The sequence below is a fragment of the Bombina bombina genome, chromosome 1 (assembly GCF_027579735.1).
Source record: "Bombina bombina isolate aBomBom1 chromosome 1, aBomBom1.pri, whole genome shotgun sequence".
NCBI classification, from domain to species: Eukaryota; Metazoa; Chordata; class Amphibia; order Anura; family Bombinatoridae; genus Bombina; species Bombina bombina.
The window spans coordinates 988,353,773-988,376,497 of record NC_069499.1 but is presented as its reverse complement, the minus strand read 5'-3'; the positions used below and the strand labels follow the sequence as shown (position 1 = coordinate 988,376,497).

The 22,725-nt window shown below is 35.6% G+C and overlaps 1 protein-coding gene across 1 annotated transcript in view; it reads left to right on the top strand.

Annotated features, from left to right (window-relative positions):
• The window catches only part of MYT1 (myelin transcription factor 1), an 81,563-nt gene that overhangs the window by 15,634 nt on the left and 43,204 nt on the right, over positions 1-22,725 (top strand). The window contains exons 2-9 of the mRNA XM_053716143.1: positions 10,366-10,466; positions 13,907-13,961; positions 15,316-15,349; positions 16,875-16,937; positions 17,312-17,568; positions 19,451-20,287; positions 21,418-21,552; positions 22,094-22,184. Of these exons, the coding sequence (XP_053572118.1) occupies positions 13,907-13,961; positions 15,316-15,349; positions 16,875-16,937; positions 17,312-17,568; positions 19,451-20,287; positions 21,418-21,552; positions 22,094-22,184 (1,472 nt within the window). The 5' untranslated portion in view covers positions 10,366-10,466. The remainder of the gene's footprint in view (positions 1-10,365; positions 10,467-13,906; positions 13,962-15,315; positions 15,350-16,874; positions 16,938-17,311; positions 17,569-19,450; positions 20,288-21,417; positions 21,553-22,093; positions 22,185-22,725) is intronic.

The following is a 22,725-nucleotide window of genomic DNA, read 5'->3' as shown; positions in this document are numbered from 1 at the left end:
GAAATAATCAGTTTGAGTATTTATCATGTAAAGTTATAGGTTGGAAGCTTAGAAGAAGTGCAAGAAATGTATCAAATGCATTGTTGACACATGGCATAACCACTAACTAAAAGTGGTAGTGATCAAACATTTTTGTGATAGGCAATGAACTATCCATTGAGATTGTATAGCAGACCATAAAATAAGCAGATGGGATGGGACTATCGTTTATATGTTTCCCTTAAATGTGAGATATACTGTATGCCTCTTTAACTCAGTTAATATGGTACACTTTTGGCTGTAGCAAAGGAAGGAACAGAATGCAAACTGCAAAATTCAAGAACAGAACAATCTGCTTCTTACACACAAATCGCACACAACAGATTCCCCTCCCTGTTACAGAAGCAGCTGACTGCTCTGCACTCAGTGTACACTGTAGCTTCATAAAAATAATTACTGTGCTGTCCAGAGCTTGTGTTTCATAGCCCCACTAAGATAAAAAGGGAATAAAAATTCAAGGAGAATGAATGAGTGCATCATTTTATTTGCATTTTTAGGAAAATTCTTCTTATACCCAGCTGGGGTGAAAGGTCAGTATTTGCATATAAATGGAAAAAGACAGAGCATGTGATGCACTGGGTTCCATGTGTATGATTTTCACAGCAGTAAGCCTGTGTTTGAGAGATTAAAGTACACAGCCTGCATTTGGTTATTATTAAGTGCAGAAGGACCCAGAAGAGAGTAGTGGAGAGAGCAGAAAATATACAGAGACATCCACATCAACACTTCTTCCATTCAACTGTCCGAGAAAAAATCTGTTCAGTATAGCAGTATTATAAACTTTCCTATTTTTCTTTTTTAATAAATATTCATACACATACATCTGTATGTCTATGTGTGTGTATATATATATATATATATATATATATATATACACGTGTGTGTGTGTGTATGTTTATATATACGTATATATATATATATCTATATATATACAGTATATACACACGTCTGTGTGTGTGTGCGTATATATATATACACACATACACACAGATAGATAGACAGATAGATGGATAAAACAATCCAGAATCTGGCTTTAACTGTAATGAAAGTTGATCTGTAGTTGTTTAATATTCACATCTGTCTCCTTCTTTACAAACTTGTTTGTGCTTATTACTTTTGCTAAAGGTAACAGATGGGTCATGAATACAGCTCTCTAATACCCCAGGGAAGACAGGCAGATGTAGAAGGCAGGTAGTGGTAGGTGTAACTATGACAGCAGTAAAAATGTTACCAGAAAGAGAAGGACTGTTTGAAGACCTTTCCCATCCCAATTCTGTCAGTTTCAAGCAGATGGGTATTTAACGTGTGTCTGCTGCTTCATAGCTAGAAATATAAAAAGTGACAGGTGATAAGAGTTGGTTGACCTGGAGATTCTCATTCTGTAGGAGAGCTGTTTACATTCTCATTTATACATAATGCTAGTGCAAAACAAATATCTATGTGGGCCAACAAATCATTCAATAAAACAAGAACATTTTCCCAGCTATTTGACTGGATTCACCTGGTGACTGTTTTAAACATTAATTTGATTGACAAAGGGTGGCGGTTTTCTGATTTCCTATACAAGTGGCAATAAAAAAAAAAGCTCTTGAATTTTTAAAAATCCTTTCAAAATTAAGTATGTGTTTAAACGGTACAAGGTCTAGTGCTGTCAATAATTTTATTTATTGAAGTATTACATGAAAAGCAGTCGGGAACCACAATCATGTTTTGAATGTTTCTACAGAACAGTTTGCATAAGGTGTGCATAGGGGCAGCTAGCTGGATTGTAAAAATTTGCATGAAATCTAATGGAACCCCTGTGATCTCTCTCTTTCTCTGAATACTAACAATGCATTTTCTTTTTAATTTAGCCACAAGCTATAAAAATTACAGAGGAATATGGAATGGTAAATTACTGTTACAATGCGCTAGATTGTAACCCCCCCACCACCCCTTCCCCCTTTCACGCTTTCCTGCATCACTTTTTCTGCTTACAGAATAATAATAGAAGCAAGCAGGAAAGTGTAGCAAATATATTCCATTCTGAGGATGAATGTATGCACACGGAGTGTGGCTGGGAAAATCTATTTCTGCCCTTTGATGATTAATATTAAAGTCTCCGGAGGTTTGATATAGCTTGCGCATAAAGCACACAGTGATGCATAGCTCATGACTAGAGCTGGGAGGCTAAATTGATACACTGCCCACAACACCATTCACAGCTATTATATCTCCTGCAAATCAGGATGTGAAGGGACGGTAACACATTCCTGGATAACCCGGATCTAGTGAAAAGTTTAGGAGGAGAGTATTTTCATATAAAGAGGAATACGCAGAACAAGGACTTATAAAATGGAAAAGGCAGCAGATTCCATAAGCACTGTCTTACAGAAAGAGTGGTTGATGCATGGAGTAGTCTCCTGGTAGAGGTGCTAGCGATGAATACAGGAAGGTTATTAAAAAAATGCCTAGGATATACGTAAGACTATTGCAAAGGCAGTAAGTATAGACCATCTAGGTGGAACTTTTGGGTTTTTCATATACTATAAAAATGCTATATTTCTGTGTAAACTACACTTACCCTGAAAGCCCATGACTAAAACTGCTTGCCAGGTAAATATTCAGCACCATTTAGGTGGTGGAGACTTGGTGCTATAAGTTCCCAATAGTGAATTAAGGCAGGAGTTGACATTTTTGCCTAAAACTTAGGAGCCATGTAAATTACATTTAATTCAGGAGCCATGAATTAGTCTACTTAGAGATATATTTATATAAATCCAAAATGTTAGAAGTCAGCAGGAAAAAAAAAAACAGGAGTCAGGGATCCCAAGAAACGTCTATCCCAGAATAAAGAAATGCGGTTTCCCTAGCTCTAGCTGTTATGACTATACAAGCATAGCATACATATTAGGTTTTTTTCACATATATTACACAATATTAATATTAAATATCACCTAGAGCCATTTGCATGACCTCTACTCTCATTGCGTCACTCACTATAATTAAATTTTGTGTGATGGTACTGGTATAACCCTGCTAGCTGGTCAATAATGAGTATATAAAACCAAAAAATACAGACACTATCATAAGGGTAAGTAGCAACTTTGTAATGTGCCTCCCAAAATATTTTTATGGTTTGTGCAGCAAGACTTCTCAATACAAAGGGGGGGGGGTCTAGCACCTGTATATGGGCTAATGCTAATGGGGACTCAGTGATGATGTCAATTTGTACAGGAAGGTGATAAATCATATGGTAACCTCTGCTAGTTTAGAAAGACTTCACAACATGTCAGTATTATGTGGCAATATGTGAAATATTTATATTTTCATGTCGGGTTAGCGCGCATAAGAACATGCAATCTGTTCTGCCTAAGAGCGGGGTAAGTTTTTTTTTTCTCCATTGATTTCTATGGGGGAATACGTGAACACGCATGTGATATTCTCAATTCATCTTTTTACGCTTGTCGGGTTAGCGTGTTAGTGAGTGTTAATTAGTGCACCACTTGTAATCTGGCACTAAGGGGCCTATCTATCAAGCTCAGAATGGAGCTTGATGCCCCGTGTTTCTGGCAAGCCTGCAGGCTCGCCAGAAACAGCAGTTATGAGGCCGCAGTTTCCTAGCTAATTAGACATCAGTGTTAGAATAAAGAATATAGGAGGGCCCTGAGAGTGCCTCTCTTTCTCTCTGCAAAATATAAATCCATATATTTATAAGACCCTTTATTTGAAATACAACTGTCTATTTTTTAAATGGAGGGTACCAAAACCTCGCCGATATCACATGATCTATGAAAAGATAGTGAATATTTAATTCACATGACTCAGGGGACTAAGTAATAAAACAGAATTGGACAAGGACAATGTGTCTCTCTCTTTATCAACACACACTTTTTATTTTTGTTAAATGAGCTGTTATCTAATTCGAAATCCAACCTTGTCTGTAGAGAATAACTCCTCTATCTGAGAATTTCTCCATTATATATGTTTTCACCAACAGTATATATATAAAACAGATTATTTTTTATAAGTTTCATTTTCTCGTACACCACCTCACTGAGGAAATACCCATTGAAGGATATGCATCTTTCATTGGTAGCTTCATACTAGTGACCTACTGACCCATAAAGAGTACTCACATTAAATCCTGCAACACTAGCTTTACTGTAGGAGGTGGAGTCAGTTGGTTGGATAATAAATCAGAGACAAAAGAGATATCTCTAGCCTCTGGCTTTCAATACACCTCATCATTATTTCTTATTTGCTATTAACTTCTTTAGTATATTGAAAATAATTTTGTATCTATATCACCCTACATAATAATCACCTTTTTAGTGACAGACCCAAATGGTGGAAACAGATGTCTGCTGACTATGCACTTCCGGCCTATGCTATGCTCTGAACAAAGGAATATTGCACATTAGCTACTTTATAGGGACAAATGCAAAAATAATATGCCTTTCTTTCTATGTGTAACACATAGCATAATATTTATGAGGTTATGTATATTCTTGACATGAGTAATTAAGATCACAAGCACTATATTATGGCTACACATCTGCACCTAATGTTGGCCCTAATTCAGTATGTTGTATGTTTGCTGAGGTCTATATAACATGACAGCTGTATATTTTCTATGTTGTATGTCCCCAGTCAGCTTTCACTCTCAGTGCTGTAAATCTTTAAGGTATTTTCTAACAAGTTTTAGATATTTGGTATAAGAACTTATAGAATATGCTGCAGTTCTCATATTTGACATTAGATAAAACTATAGCATATGCCTTATGGCGCTTGTATTTCTAAATAATGATGTCTAGGCAGCCTTGGGCATCACGACCCTCAGCTCAAAAAGTGTTCCTTGTTGAAAAGATCCCAAACTACTCATGTCATATTATTTTGTGTGTCCTTTTTTAATAGTGAGGAGGTTAGGGACATATTTTGTGTAATATTAAATAAATATCTAACCATTTTATGTTATACTGATTTTGTATAATTTAATTGAACTAATATAGTACTTGGGGTATCTCAAGCAAAAACAATAAGACAAAAGTGTTAGAGATATTTTACCACAGGTTATAACATTGCTACAACTAGACTTTTGCACGGCGAAAAAAAATTGTTTCGGATCGATTTGGATGTTTTAGAATTTCGTTTTCGGATCGATTCGAATTCGGATACATTTGAATGCATTTGTTTCAGATTCATTCGGATTCGAATAAATTTGGATGTATTCGGTTTGGATTCGATTCGTAATTACGGAAGTTTGGTATGTGTTAGGTGGGATGTGCTGTGTATTAGACTAGTATTATGTACTGTAATATTAGGTGTAACCCATAGCAGAGTGATATAACCTAATATACAGTACAATACAAGTGTAATTGTGATTAGTCCATGGCCATCCGAATGTTACGAATAAATCCGGTAATTCGGAAATTCAAATCGATCCGAATCTCCGAATTTGACAAATTCATCCAAATTTAAATTTGAAACGAAACGCACATGTCTAGCTACAACATCTTTGTTGAAACAGCCACAACATCTTACAGTGCAGGGTTATAGTTATGATCAGGAACATCAAGAGGATAATATTTGTGGGTGAAAAAATTAAACAGATATCTTCATACCAAGGGTGCAGACTATACAGAGGGGTGAATGATACTTCTTCTTCCTAACTTTATTATTGTTATTATTATTTGCATTCGAAATGTGCATTATATCTTTCTACATTTCAGCTTCATGCTTTTGTCGCCCTTTTAAATTGTTTGCTTTCACCTACATTTAAATAGAAGCAGCATTTTACTGAGATACCAATTTTAAGTAAATCTATACAACAGCTAGTTTATACCACTTTATATAGTAGTCCCTTAAATCTATGCTATGATCAGCGCAGGAGCTTCTGGACATCTGTGGTCTTAATTGGCAACAGGGAAATAGATAACATAAACAATCAACAAGTTATATCAATGAGTATATCCCTGGAGTGCTTTGACACAATAAAACCCTGTACATTGTTCTAGCAAAATTTTTCAATGCATATAAAATATTTTGTAGTGTAGTACTTACTTGCTGACACTATTCATATATAAAAAAAATTAATGTTCATTTGATAATGTGGTTTAAAAAAATCTCCTTTATTGTTATAGTTACAAAACAAACTGCAAATTTGTAGTAACAATCTTTACGTTATATGTACCGCCTACTGTAAAAAAAATAGTCTGTTTTTAAAATCACACAGCAGTTTCGGAGGAGAGCCAGCTGGTCCCTGGCATTTAAAATACTTGTTTAGCGCATCAGCCCTTCAAATGTTTATCAGAATAAAGAGTAGCACTGTTTAGTAAACATGGGCCTTGTAGCAAGATTACATCCAAATACCCATCAGTATAAAACAGCAAATATCTGGGGCTTTCAATTTATCTTTTGTTGAATGTTTCTGCAGAGTTTGTGCTCTTAGCTGCCAGCAACAGGGACCTGCCAAGCACTGTTTGATGATATTTGTCACCAGCCAGTTTTCTGAATTTGCATTTTAAACATTTCCTAAGACTTTTTTTTTTGCTCAGTGATTGACTTGTTGTGATTTTCCATCACATAAGGAAACATACCAAGATAGAAACATGGCTACGTCTAACAAGTATAGGGAGGGAGAGCCAGCTGCCTGGAATTATAAGATTGCTTGGAAGAAAATGTAACTGCAGGCTAGATTCATTACTGAGAAACCTAAAGGGATAAAGAAAGGAGAGAGTGACTGTAATGGGGCAAGTTTCCTGCTCCACTGCAATCATCAGCTGCAACTATTATGGGTAAACAAGTCAGCTTTTCCTCCTGCTTCTTATGATATGCACCCCCACCCCCCGAATGGCAGGAACCGCATGTCACGTCACTGCGTGTGTCAGCCTTTGTACAATCCATAAATAACTCATGTCAGGTGAAAACAAATCACTCATATTTATAGCTTTTTAGCAACTGACTCGCCCTAAGTGCTAATTTTCTTAAACTTCTTTTGAGTTCTTGATTTGCATTTTGTTAGTTAAATAATAAAATAAAAGCTAATGTTAAAATTTAAAAACTCCTTAGGTAAAATAGATTAAAGGAACATTCATGTATTTATTTTTTTACAGAAATGTGCAGTATATATGACAAAATAAGCAATGAATTGCAAAATATATGCATACACAGTAAATGTTTTAAGCATTGTTATATTAGAAAAATGTTCATTGGCTTGAAGTCAAGGGACACACTCCTTGAAAATCATCTTGATATTCAGTATTGTTTATCTGATATCTTTTGCTATGTTCAGTTATGGACAAATATACATGAGCTCCCACAGTAAACAAAACAACCACTGTGTTAAATTATATGAGTTCAGAAGTCTGCAGAATCAACTCAAGCTTCTCTGTGGGCTGTGGAAAAAATACAATTTTCAGGGTTAAATGAAAAACAGTGCCAAAATAAATAATGAAAGTACAGCGCAATTTTGTTTCTTTACTATGCATATACATTTTTGGGAGAATTTAATTTTGAGTTTAATGTTCCTTTTAAATTTTGTTTTACGTTTTGCTTCCGTAGCTTTTTATGAAATGTTTTTCTCTATCTATTTTTAATGTAATATATCTTGGTCAGTTTACATAAATATATTCCGAAAACCTTTTGCTATTGTGTTCAGTGAATATGACATGCTATGATCTTTAGGAATCACATGATATGTTAGTCTGATTCGCTGTTGCATGTATAGAGAGATGCATAGATGATATAGCAAGTGATGCAGAGTACTTGACATGGAGATGGTACAGCGACAAACAAGAAACAGTCATATAGATGGCACCAATAGTGACTTGGACACAGTGCATAGTTATGGAACTGGTACAGAGACAAACAAGAAATAGTCATATAGATGTCAGCAATAGTGACTTGGAGACAGTGCAAAGTTATAGAGATGGTACAGCGACAAATCGGAAACAGTCATATATATGTCACCAATAGTGACTTGGAGACAATGCAAAGTTATAGAGATGGTACAGAGACAAACAGGAAGCAGTCATATAGATGTCACCAATAGTGACTTGGAGACAGTGCAAAGTTATAGAGATGGTACAGCGACAAACAGGAAGCAGTCATATAGATGTCACCAATAGTGACTTGGAAACAGTACATAGTTATAGAGATGGTACAGCGACAAACAGGAAGCAGTCATATAGATGTCACCAATAGTGACTTGGAGACAGTGCATAGTTATAGAGATGGTACAGAGACAAACGGGAAGCAGTCATATAGATGTCACCAATAGTGACTTGGAGACAGTGCAAAGTTATGGAGCTTGTACAGAGACAAACAGGAAGCAGTCATATAGATGTCACCAATAGTGACTTGGAGACAGTGCATAGTTATAGAGATGGTACAGAGACAAACAGGAAGCAGTCATATAGATGTCACCAATAGTGACTTGGAGACAGTGCATAGTTATAGAGATGGTACAGAGACAAACAGGAAGCAGTCATATAGATGTCACCAATAGTGACTTGGAGACAGTGCAAAGTTATGGAGCTTGTACAGAGACAAACAGGAAGCAGTCATATAGATGTCACCAATAGTGACTTGGAGACAGTGCATAGTTATAGAGATGGTACAGCGACAAACGGGAAGCAGTCATATAGATGTCACCAATAGTGACTTGGAGACAGTGCATAGTTATAGAGATGGTACAGAGACAAACAGGAAGCAGTCATATAGATGTCACCAATAGTGACTTGGAGACAGTGCAAAGTTATGGAGCTTGTATAGAGACAAACAGGAAGCAGTCATATAGATGTCACCAATAGTGACTTGGAGACAGTGCAAAGTTATAGAGATGGTACAGCGACAAACAGGAAGCAGTCATATAGATGTCACCAATAGTGACTTGGAGACAGTGCATAGTTATAGAGATGGTACAGCGACAAACAGGAAGCAGTCATATAGATGTCACCAATAGTGACTTGGAGACAGTGCATAGTTATAGAGATGGTACAGCGACAAACAGGAAGCAGTCATATAGCACCAATAGTGACTTGGAGACAGTGCATAGTTATAGAGATGGTACAGAGACAAACAGGAAGCAGTCATATAGATGTCACCAATAGTGACTTGGAGACAGTGCAAAGTTATGGAGCTTGTATAGAGACAAACAGGAAGCAGTCATATAGATGTCACCAATAGTGACTTGGACACAGTGCATAGTTATGGAACTGGTACAGAGACAAACAAGAAACAGTCATATAGATGTCACCAATAGTGACTTGGAGACAGTGCATAGTTATAGAGATGGTACAGCGACAAACGGGAAGCAGTCATATAGATGTCACCAATAGTGACTTGGAGACAGTGCATAGTTATAGAGATGGTACAGAGACAAACAGGAAGCAGTCATATAGATGTCACCAATAGTGACTTGGAAACAGTATATAGTTATAGAGATGGTACAGAGACAAACAGGAAGCAGTCATATAGATGTCACCAATAGTGACTTGGAAACAGTATATAGTTATAGAGATGGTACAGAGACAAACAGGAAGCAGTCATATAGATGTCACCAATAGTGACTTGGAGACAGTGCATAGTTATAGAGATGGTACAGAGACAAACGGGAAGCAGTCATATAGATGTCACCAATAGTGACTTGGAGACAGTGCAAAGTTATAGAGATGGTACAGCGACAAACAGGAAGCAGTCATATAGATGTCACCAATAGTGACTTGGAGACAGTGCAAAGTTATGGAGCTTGTACAGAGACAAGCAGGAAGCAGTCATATAGATGTCACCAATAGTGACTTGGAGACAGTGCAAAGTTATGGAGCTTGTACAGAGACAAACAGGAAGCAGTCATATAGATGTCACCAATAGTGACTTGGAGACAGTGCATAGTTATAGAGATGGTACAGAGACAAACAGGAAGCAGTCATATAGATGTCACCAATAGTGACTTGGAGACAGTGCAAAGTTATGGAGCTTGTACAGAGACAAACAGGAAGCAGTCATATAGATGTCACCAATAGTGACTTGGAGACAGTGCATAGTTATAGAGATGGTACAGAGACAAACAGGAAGCAGTCATATAGATGTCACCAATAGTGACTTGGAGACAGTGCAAAGTTATGGAGCTTGTACAGAGACAAGCAGGAAGCAGTCATATAGATGTCAGCAATAGTGACTTGGAGACAGTGCAAAGTTATGGAGCTTGTACAGAGACAAGCAGGAAGCAGTCATATAGATGTCATCAATAGTGACTTGGAGACAGTATATAGTTATGGAGATGGTAAATGAGACAGTTATGAATTAAAACAAGCTTTTCACCTATGTCTTGTATTTTATCCCTAGAAAATGAGTTCCGAGGTGAGCTGCTAAACCAAAGGTGGACAAGCGAGGAGAAAAGCAACAGCTGCAAAACAACAAAAAGGTTAAACAGCAGGGAGTCCAAGGTAATACATTTAGCTAATAAGTAGCACATACAGAGAATAGAATAAAACAATATTATTTCTATATCCACCTATCTTGCTGTCTATCTGTTTATACTTTGCCAATCTACTGATGAAGATTGAATAATTACAGATTTTTCTTTTTTTTTGTATAAATTCTTCAAAAAATACAAATTGCTATTCTCATTCTTGGATGATATAATTGGACCACTAATTTCCTGTTCAGTGAGCCATGCTAGCACATTATGATTTTCCCATTAGTGTATTATTTTATTCACTTACAGGGGAAAAAAAGCTTTTTCATCCATTTTGGACCTATAAGATCAGGTTTTAAATAAAATTTTAAGCCACTTTAATAAAATTCTCGTCAGAATAGAAAGCTCCCTAAACCTCACATGCAAGTGGCCATTTTAACAAAATAAACATTGTCAGAGTGAAAAAATATATTTGCACCAGCTTCTGTGTTGCTCATCTTTAGCATATTACAACATATGTGTTTTCTGTGCATGTGAGCGTTGTAGCACTAGCGGAGCCTGTTTTTTGGGGGTTACATCTGACAATGCATTGATTTTCTGGGTACTTTATATTCATTAATATCACAAAACAGCTAAATGTCAGGGTGTGTTTAGTGTAAGCCCTGTTATGGATCATTTATATGCCAGAAACATACTGAGGAGGAGATCCTCTAAAAGAGATGGAGAGCCGGGCTGAGGAATCCTTTGTGTCAGCCAAGGAGGAAGTGACTGCTGTTTAATTTTGTTCTGAATGTCTTTAACAATGGGCTCACTGTCAGGGATATATAAACCAAGCAGTGGGGAAGCCCTCCTACCAGGAATACCGCTCATCAGATAATACACTTACAAATTTCACACACACAACTTGAATTTGAATGTGCCTCTTGTAAACCTTCATAGGAGAAACCAAAATGAGAGATCCTCAGGGTGGTAGCAAGATTGAGCATAAAATAACTAACCCATGAGGTTTCAAATGCTTCAACATTAAATTGAATTATAGCACTTCTGCTTCAGGAACATTTATAAAATACCCAATCTAGAGATATCAGTAATGTGATTTTTCTGCTGACATTACATGTGACAACTACCTGAAACTATTTTTTCTACTTACTTTTCTACTTAAAGGGACAGTCTACTTGAAAATTGTTATTGTTTAAAAAAATAGATAATCCCTTTATTACCCGATTCCCAGTTTGGCATAACCAACACTGTGAGTACACTTATTGTCTCTGTGGATTCCATGTATCTAAGCCTTTACATAATGCCCTCTTATCTCAGTGCTTTTGACAGACTTGCATTTTAGCCAATCCGTGCCGACTCCTAAATAACTCCTCAGGAGTGAGCATAATGTTATCTATATGACACACATGAACTAGAACTGCCTAACTATCAAAATGCACTGAGATAAGAGGTGGGTTTCAAACGTTTTTTTATATTTTTTTATTAAATGTTAAAATGTATTGATATATATAATATTAAGTGCTGATATAGGCATATGCCTAGTTTGAATTTTGGAGATATGTGCTTGATTACATTTTTATATGTAAATAGTAATACATATTGATATTTAAATAGGAACATAACTCCAACTAGTCCTTTACCTGAGCCAGCAATAAATATTACAAATAACAATAAATTTATAAGGTGAAACACTTGTATTGTTTGGAAACTTTAATATCTCAATGGAAAAGAGGTTATTTTTCCTCTTCTAAACCTAGTTAAGCATGCCGTAATGTTTGAGACCTTATCAACAGCTTCCAACAGTGTTTAACTGTTTGGTTATCAATGGAAACCTGGTGTAAATTTGAGCTTTTCGGATTCTATTATTTTCTTTGGGCCGGTAATGATAGAAAACGCACCATCTGGAACTGTTGATAAGTGTAATGGCTTCCGACAGCAGTTTTTGCAAAAACCCAATTGCGGCTCAATGGAAATGAGCCCTTAGTGGGCACTATCCTAGGGAACAAGCTACAATTCCATTTTTAAATTGATTTGTACAACATGACCCTTTTTACATTTTCTCGCAGGCCTTTATAAATTTCTTTACTTGACTAGTAAAACTAGAGTTTTACCGTATATAAAAGAATTGCATTAGTGTTGTTACAGCTATCAGTTCCTGCTTCATGGCAAGATCTGTCAGAAGTAGAAGCTAAGAGAATGTAGGTGAGAACCTACTAGTTATCCTATGAGACAAGGTTATTCAAACATTAACAAATTATTATTCATTCTCCAACTCTAGACCCCATGAAAAACATCAGCTGTTACACAACACCAAAGTCACTATCAGTGTCCTGGACTTCTCATGTTAAGTATCAGCTTTGCATCTTAACAATAACCCCTCTCATAAGGCAATCTCTATTAACAAGAGTTGTCTTTGTATAATATGAGCCTCATAGCATGGCAGTCTTCCCTTCTGTTCAGTGGTGTAGCTCTCTGCTTGATTACTCCATCATAACTGTACTAACTTCACATGAAAAGGGAATAGGCTGACAAGTTGCCCAGGAGAATTACATGAACGTATTGCAAATACATAGAGCTTTGTCTTTTGTTACCAATGGATGAACCTCATGGGCTCCAATACTCTCATAAATAGATATATATAGAAATTGCTGAACAGAACCAGAGAGACCTTTAAATGGTCATCTTTCATTATGTTATTGAGCTAGCTTGATACCAGAAGTATTGGATGTGAATATGCACTAAGTATAAATATATTTAACATTGAAAAACAATTGAACAATTTTACGTTTATAATTCCTTTTATAGTTATTTGTGTACATTCCTTGAAACAAAGCCATTAGAAGGCTGCTGAAGAAGAAAACAGCTTTGGATTTGAAAAGTAGACCACCTTTTTTATTAAATATTTTATTACGCCATCTATAAATGATCAGGTCGCTGAAATCATTGAAAACATATTTTTTTATGGTGTACAAATTACAATTAAATAACTGAATAATAATAAAGTTACATGAAAGTAAAAGTTCGTACATCATATAGGGCATGTAATTTCAATACACTTTTTGTTTTCTTGATATCCTTTGTTAAAAAGCATACCTAAATAGTTTTAGGAGCAGCAATGAGCTAGCGGGTGATTGGTGCCTATGTACGTATGCCTCATGTAATTGGCTCACCAGATGAGTTGGCTGCATTTATACTTACTAGTTGACTTTAATAAAGCGCTTAACTCCTTTGCAAGGGTTAAATGCATAGTAAATTACAAGCAATAATTAAATACTTAAATTGCACTTATAAAAAAACGCCAACATGTATTTTTCCTGGTAACAAAAATAGCAACATATCTAAGTAATAATATAAAAACAATTATTATAATGGTGAGATTGGTTTTTGAAAAAAATGAGAAATGTGAATTATTTAGAGTTGTGTTATAAGTTGGAATAATAAGATGTTTCCTGGAAACTATAATTGCAGATGAATGTAGAGAATGACGACAAAAGAACACGTACACGATCCAAAACAATCAGAGGTAAGTGGGTAACTTTTATTTGTGAAACTGACTGTAGGTCACGCCCCTGTGATAAGACAGTACCACATTTTATTAATGCAAGCTGCACATCATTAGATTCATTCACAAAAAATCCTAGCATGATAATAAGCCAGATCTATGATTAATTCATTCTGAACTTATGAAAGCTCTTAATTACTTACAAGCATTCATGTGCGCAGTGCTGAATATGATGTGTGCAGGATCTCTTGGGGATTGCTACTAGAACACACATTGGTTAGAAATCTGGATATAGATAAATATAAAAAAAACAAGGAGCTTCATGAAATAAGAACGTATTTCTTCAAGCATGACTCTTATTGCTTTTAAAGTCAGTATATATATTACAACATTTTGTAATCTTAATTATTTGAACTTTTAGAGTGGAATGTTACCACAAATTAGTGGCTTGTCTGACCCTGCAACCCTAGATCATATGTATCAGTTTGCTAGATCAGCTATATACGCCCACTGCCTGCCTCATCAGACCACCATCTTTGTTCTGATCATCCTAAAACAAACCTCCTTGTCCTCACCAGTCTGATCTGTCACTCCACATCAGACTTTCTTCACACCCCAAGTTAGACCTACCTGCACCTCAGTTGATATGACCATTAGTTACCATATAAGACCCACTTGTTCCTCAAGATAAGACTCACTTGTACCCATATTTATAACCAAATGCCGCCCATTTTATATCTGTATAACCGCAGAGTTTTTAATATCTGTGATTAAACTCCTCTACCACCCTCCACTAACAAACCCACCTGCTCTAGATATTTTTATGTAATGCAGTTGTTCATAGTAATCATTCTAGATACAATACATATTTAATAATATTTTTAACACTGTTATCATGTCTCAGTATGAGGTATCTCTACTTCTACAGTTATATGTTATAACGTGCTACATATATAACAACACATTTTGACACAGTGATTTTTTTTTAAAATCTAAACTAGCCTAGAATTAATATATGTTTAAAATATATACCCTGATCTCCCCCCTGCTTTTTTCACTTATACCAGGGTCATTTTTTGACCTGGGCTAGCCAGGGCTGTGCTGGGCCTATGCCTAGGGCAGCAAGATTTAGGAGGGGCAGCAGATTTTGAGGTGTTCTTCTGTAACAAATGTTTCCCATCCATAAGGTCCCCAGATGTTTTATGTATTAAAATTAAAACAAATCAAAGATCTTTGGTAGTTAGAGGGCATGACCCCTCCATGCTTTCCTTAAACTACATTTTTTGTAAAATTCAGGAGAAAGTAGATTTTTCAGTGCCTAGGGGAACACAAACCTAAATACACCACTGACGATATATTCTTTATCTTTTTGCAGTTATCCCAGTGGAGCTCCTGGGACAGGATTTGAGGTAATGGGATATCTAGCATGATGCAATCAGTCAGTTTTCCATATTCCCATAGGAAGCACCACCTGCCATGTTTTTAATTGCAATTGGGTGTTAGAAGTTGCAGATCACATGAAGACATTCTTTATACACACTGCAATAATAAATACCAATCGTTCAGTTTTATAAGTATTATTGTATGACTTGGTCAGATTGCCTTTTGCAACATTGTTGCAGGGCAGCAACCTTGAACACTGTATTGGCCCAGAAATGCCCCTATCTTATGAGCAAACATATATTTATTACTTTATAAGACAAACTAGTTGCTTTCAAAAAGTTTCATGAAGAGAAATAAAATAATTCTGGTAGTGTTTCATAATTTTGACAATGTTTTTTTTTTTCATAATCTGATGAAATTTGCTTTAGAGCTTAGCTGTGGTTACTGCAACTTTGTAAGTCACCTACATTGGTAATCATTAGTGATCGCCCACAGCTTGTCGTGTAATAACAGCAGTGTAGCTTGTTATAAGGATTTCATAAGTTGATTTGTGTAATAAAAAAAAATAAAAAATGAGTATAACTATACCCACTTTATACCATAGTTTACATAGATCGCTACAGAATATGGCAACAGCTTTGCAAATATGCAGTAATAATGGGCTATGATCTCAGTAAAACCTGGTACATAGCTCAGCATGCTAAGGCACTGTGGCTGAGCTCTGTAGCAACCCAAGGGTTGCAGGTTAGATCCCTGGCGAGGTCCACTCAGCCTTTCATCCTTCCGAGGTAGATAAAATGAGCAGCACCTTGAGACCCTTATGGGTGATTAGCCGTGCTTTACAAGTACCCAATACATACACACATATTGGGGCAGGAGATTTACATACGTTTTGAATCTTGATCTATGTTTTTAATATTGTCGTTTATATACACAGATCATTCCTATTTTTACTGATCATTCTGCAGCTTACACTACTCAAAATATGAACAGATAGATATTGGGACTCATTATGAAGGCTCTTGTTTTGTGATACATCAGAAAAAATATTAGGAATACTATTTAATTTATCCACCAGCTTTGCAGTTTAGAGATACTTCCTCATATTGGAAATGTTAAGTTTCATGATAGCAGATCTCACTCTCTGAAAAATGCTTATTTCCTATTGTTTAATGCTTTATTCCAGTGGCTAACAAATAATATAGGTATGAAGCTGGTTTATATATGCATAGTATGTCTCTAAGGCAACTTTTAATAACTCTTGCTTTACTCAAAATGTTCATTTACATATGTAAGATTTCTGAGATGGTTACGTAAATGCAGTTCTTCAATTAATCAAAGTCATAAAATAACAATAAACCCCGTAATTAGATAAGGTGACAGGTTTAAGTATTTTTTAGCACATGGTGATGAACACACAAAGTCCATGAAAATGAATGATAATGGATAGCTGGTTAGAGAATGGGAATTTGGCCCATCTTTGCTGTATATATTGTCTGGCTCAAGAACTGATGCCACATTTAATATTTCTTTCATTTTTATTCACTTAAGCTGCCCCACACCAGGATGTAACGGCTCAGGACATATAAGTGGAAAGTATGCAAGACATAGAAGGTAAATGTGGTGTAAGACATTTTTATACAAGGCTGAACCAGTCCTTAGATATGCTGGAAAAATATGAATATATTACATTAATAGATAACCAACTTACAAAACATCTCAGTGGTAAAACATTTTTTAATAAATAAAGTTGCAGTAATCCTTGCTGAGATATAAAGGAAATTGTTGCCACCTTACCAAGAATTCAAAATAAATATATTTTTACATACCAAATAAATTTGAAAAATATGTACCTTTCAGATATTGTTGTAATAAATAATGATTTTTATAGTGATATATGTTGATCTGTTTGATATATCCACTTGCTTGCATTTTGGAAACATTTATGGTGCTAAATCTCCCTACCATCATCTTGCTTCCTTCAACAGTTTACAAAGTTGCCCTCTGGCACGAAAAAGAAAGTTACAGGAATCTGAAATGGAGCACCCTCTTTCCAAACGGAAGTCACACCCACTTAAGCTTGCACTAGATGAAGGATACAACATTGATAGCGACGGAAGTGAGGAAATTGAGTTAAAAGAAGACGAGACTGCAACAGAGGACTCTGAAGGATCATTGGATGAAACAGAAGAGGAATCTGAAAACACAGAACCCAAAGATGTTCACAGCCCAGAGGCAGAAGAAGGTGATTCTCTATACAGGAACAAGTACAACATTGACATAAAAGTTTTGTATAAATCAGGAGTGGCAAACTTTAACCATCAAAAGTCACAAAGAGGTCACATTTAAATTATATAATTGCCTGAGCATGGTTATGCCAGTATTTATCATTTTGATTAATTTTAGTATGTCTAAGCACATAAATCCTTAAAGGGACATTATAGTGTAAAACCCTTTACCCCTTTAATAAGGGTTTAAATATGTAGTCAAAATTCCACTCCTGGAACACCCCCCATGTCACTCAAGATGAGACAATCACTGACTGGAGCATACATGTGTATGCCTGCATCTCATTTACTTACCAGCTGTAGCCTCATCGGGATGCCACAAAATTACAAATCTAACTATGGGCCAGATTACGAGTGGAGCGTAAATGTTTGCGCGCAAGTGATATTGGATTTTCATGATCGTTTGCATGCAGGTTAAATTGGGCTGGTATTACAATTTGAATGTAAACGCGATCGCTTGAGGGCAATCATGATTTACGCTAGAATGATTAACGCGTACTCAGAGCTGTGGTTAACTGTTTTGCAAAACAAAAGTCTCACAAAACACATAAAAAATACATTACACTTACAGTTACACTCATAATAACACCATCTAATAAAAATTATTCAGAAAAATATTGCACACAAAGATATGAGATCTCAGGTATATATATATGTGCATGTGTGTGTGTATGTATATATATATATATATATATATATTTATTTATATATATATATATATATATGTGTGTGTGTGTACATATGTATTTATATGTGTATATATATATATATATATATATATATATATATATTTACAGACATATATACACATATAAACAAATAAATACATATGTACACACATAAGACATATATATATAAGTGCATTGGAGCCCTTAGCAGTTAAGTAGATTAAAACATATAAAAAGCATATTTATGCAATAGTCATTTTTAATAAAGTGTTATAATGTGTACTTTAAATATTTCACATTCCAATGTTCTGCACATAGCAGAATATGTTCTATGTATTTTTAAATAGATATTCCTATATATATATTTATATAATCATGTAGTGTGTGTGTATGTATATACAGTGTATATAGTGTGTATATATATATATATATATATATATATATAGGTATAGATATATATTTTACCAAAATACCATCAGATATATGTAGAAATATAAAAATAGAACATATTCTTGTATTTGAAGAACATAATATTTATACTAATATTTTCATGTCGGGTTAGTGCAAATGAGAATATGTTATTAGGTTTGCGCGCCAGTGGGGTGTTAGGTTTTTTGCTCCATTGACTTCTATGGGGAATATGTGAACGCGCACGCAATATACTAACTTCTGCTTTTTGCATTTGTCAGGTTAGTGAGAGAGCAAGAACAGTTTACTTTAAACTCGTAATATAAGCGCAACCCGACAAATGCAAAAAGCTTACTTCTAGCTCAAATAATGCTAGAATTTCCAGTTATCATGTCAGCCCCTGAAAGCAATGTCTATATCCTAGTAAAAAATAAACTTATTTCTGTCTATTTTCTCCTCTTCTCACTGGACAATGGTGGAGACAAAGTGTTACAGTTACTATAAATTAGTTTGAGCTGGATAAACTCCTTATAATAGAACACTGTAGCATTGTTATTAGTAGTGAGATGTGAATAAATATAACTAGAGCACTGATATAATCTGCTGGACACCAGTGAACATGTCTTCCTGTTTCAATATGTTGTGACTGTTAATGGGAGATTCATTGCAGCAGTGGTTCTAGCTACATAATTACAAGATCCATTTATTCAGAAGAGTAATTACAGGCAGGATGAAGATAACCTTTTGTTATTCTCTGTTACAGCTGAAAGCTCAGCAAAATCAACTTTTGAAACGCTTAAATCTAACAATGAAACAAGTCCTTCTGCAAAAGCCAATTACAGCAGCTATCAAGAAATCATTGCCAACTCTCTCTTAAACCTAGGCCAAATAGCTAAGGAAGCACTGGTGTCAGAGGGGCACTTGCCAGAAAGTGAGCTGGAGGCTTCCAAGCCTAGTGCCGGAGTTTTACAAGTAGTGCAACATGAGGTTGAGGAATCTCTAGTTGAAGAGGTCTGCGATAAAGATATTATCATTCAAACAGAAGATGCAGAAGAAGTAATTGAGGTAACCAGTGAACCCAGCAGTGAGTCATGTCTTGAACAGAGGGATGACGTAAACTGTGACGATGTGTGTAAGCTACAGAAGGATATGGATGATGAAGATGATGATGAAGAAGATGATGATGATGTGGACGAAGAAGATGAAGATGATGACCTGGATGATGATGAAGAGGAGGAAGAAGAACACTCCTCTGAAATAATCAGCCAAGAATCTGCCAGTGCTCCTCAGGACTCACCCAAAATCCACTGTGAAGGACAATTCAGTCCAAAACCTGCATATTCTGTTGTCGTGGAGGTCAGGTCTGATGACGATAAAGATGACGACAGCCATTCTCAGAAGTCAGCTGTGACAGACGAGTCTGAAATGTATGACATGATGACTCGCGGCAATCTGGGACTTTTAGAGCAAGCCATTGCGCTGAAAGCTGAGCAGGTAAAAGCTGTGCGGGAACCCAGCCGAGCACCAGCAGAAAACATTAAGAGTTTTCAAGCGGATGAGAAACAAAGATCGTTAGACAGCATGAGAAAAACATTTTATGGTGAGTCTTTATCTATAATATACAACACACTGAGGACATTTATCATAGTGCGACATTAGGCTATAGCTTAAGACTAATCACATCAAGTTAAACGTGAAAAATATATTTTTGCATGACAAAGGTTAAAGTAAAGCTGTTTAATGCATAACTAGTACTTAAGCATTGATGGCTGTTTATGGAGACCTTCACTCTGCTGGTGAAAAAAGGAAGGTCTCCACAAACAAGACTAGAAAAAAATGGTTAATTCATCCCATGAACCATTAAAACATATGGTTATACATTGTGAAATGCATTCTTTTAGAAAGTGCAAAGAAAGCAATTAGTACAAGATCCTATTAAATACAATACTGTTAGAAATTTGGAAAAAAAAATCGTAGCATGGGGAATATAAAACACTTTGTTAGACTTTACTGTTCTCTAGATCTGACATGAAATACTACAGTTCTTTGAAAATCAGATTTTGCAACCACATCATATTTCTCATCTTTAGATGCTTTCCAAAGAATTTCAAAATCCTTTGTATATTTCTGCAGGGTAGAGATACACTTATTGCTGAGCGTAATACCTGACATTTTCTGTTTCATAAGCAATTTATGTGCTTGTCTGCCTTTGCAAAGCTTATTCATTTTTAAGCTGTTAGAACATAAGTCTCCTCTCAGCAGCATTTCCTGCGGATGATTGGGAAACTGTAAAATAATCTGCGCGCGGTTGTCTATTAGTTCACAGGAAACAGAATAGCACACGTGAAATTGAAAACGATCCCTCTCATTGATTCATGGTGTCATTTTTAGCTTGGATATGAAATTGAACATCAGTTTTGCTCATTGACAGTAGAAAAGCACAGAGCTTGTGACATTCTAGAACAAGAAGGAATGCTAATAAAAGAAAATATAGTCTTATGGATTGTTTGTTTTTTGAGAATAGTACAAACGTAGTGGTTACGAGTTGTCACAATTATTAGGAAATGCAGGCAAGAGAGAATGTTATCTGAACCAATTATCCTTATTATGTTAGCTAGATGAAATGTCAAATTGCTTATAAATTTACTGTCAAATTGAAAACTGTTTTTTTTTTTTCTTTTATTCTGTAGTTCATTCATCTCCTTTCTTGTTTATGCTTGTGTTTCTCAGATGCTGCTAGACCTGAAAAGCGAGAAATTAAATGCCCCACACCTGGATGTGATGGGACAGGACACGTTACAGGGCTGTACCCACATCACAGAAGTCTCTCAGGATGCCCTCACAAGGACAGAATCCCTCCAGAGAGTAAGTGAGATCATGCACAAGACAATGATCAATATTTTGTGTCCACATGTGCATCTTATAGAATAAATGCTTTTGCACCTTAAGGAATAGAAACCAAGACATCATGGTAGATGGGTTAGGATTTATATATAGAACTATCTAGGTGGGAAGTACTGCATTGTTTCAGGCAATGAAATACATGTGTACAAATGGAATTTTGTATGATTATTTAATTGCACATACTGTGAGCAGCCAGTATCACAAATCAAGAGTCTGCATTCTGTAAAACAAGTTGCATTCTAGGAATTCTAAAACTTCTATAGAAATTGTTTTTAGTTATAGTTGACAGATGAGCTTTATTTTTTTATATTTTTGCATTAACAGATGGGAACCTATTTAATTTTAGGCACATCAATCGATAAAATAATATTTAATACAGAAAAAAAAAATATTTTAAAAAATAATATTAAAACAAATAGTCAGATGTACAGTAGGTAAAAAAAATAATGGTTACGTGATGGTTAAACTATTATCTAATTTGTCTTTCATTTCTCCCGTGAAGTCTTGGCCATGCATGAGAATGTACTAAAGTGTCCAACTCCAGGCTGCACAGGGCAGGGTCACGTGAACAGCAACCGGAATACACACAGAAGGTATTGTGTCTGTACCTGAACTCAATGTTAGATGCAACAAAGTGGGTGTGGTATTTAAAGGGACACTCAGGTTAAATTAAATTTTCTTGATTCAGATACAGCATGTAATTTTAAACAACTTTCCAATTTACTTCCATTAAAAAAAATGTGCAGAGTCTTTTATATTTACAATTTTTGAGTCACCAGATCCTACTGAGCATGTGCAAGAATTCACAGACTATACATATATGCATTTGTGATTGGCTGATTGCTATCACATGGTACAAGGGGAGTGGAAATATACATAACTTTGAAATTTGTTATAAAAAAATCTACTACTCATTTGAAGTTCAGACTGAGTGCTATTACATTGTCTTGTTATCTTGCATTTGTTGATTATGAAATTCTAATGTGTTGACTGGTCCTTTAATACATAGTAGCATGTCGCTATATCCTCCTGTTTTCATACTTGTTATATTAGCAGTCATTCCTTTGAGTAATGAGAATTTTAGGCACCTATTTAACAACCCTATTAGCAATCTAGTCCATCTCTTTTAAAAGA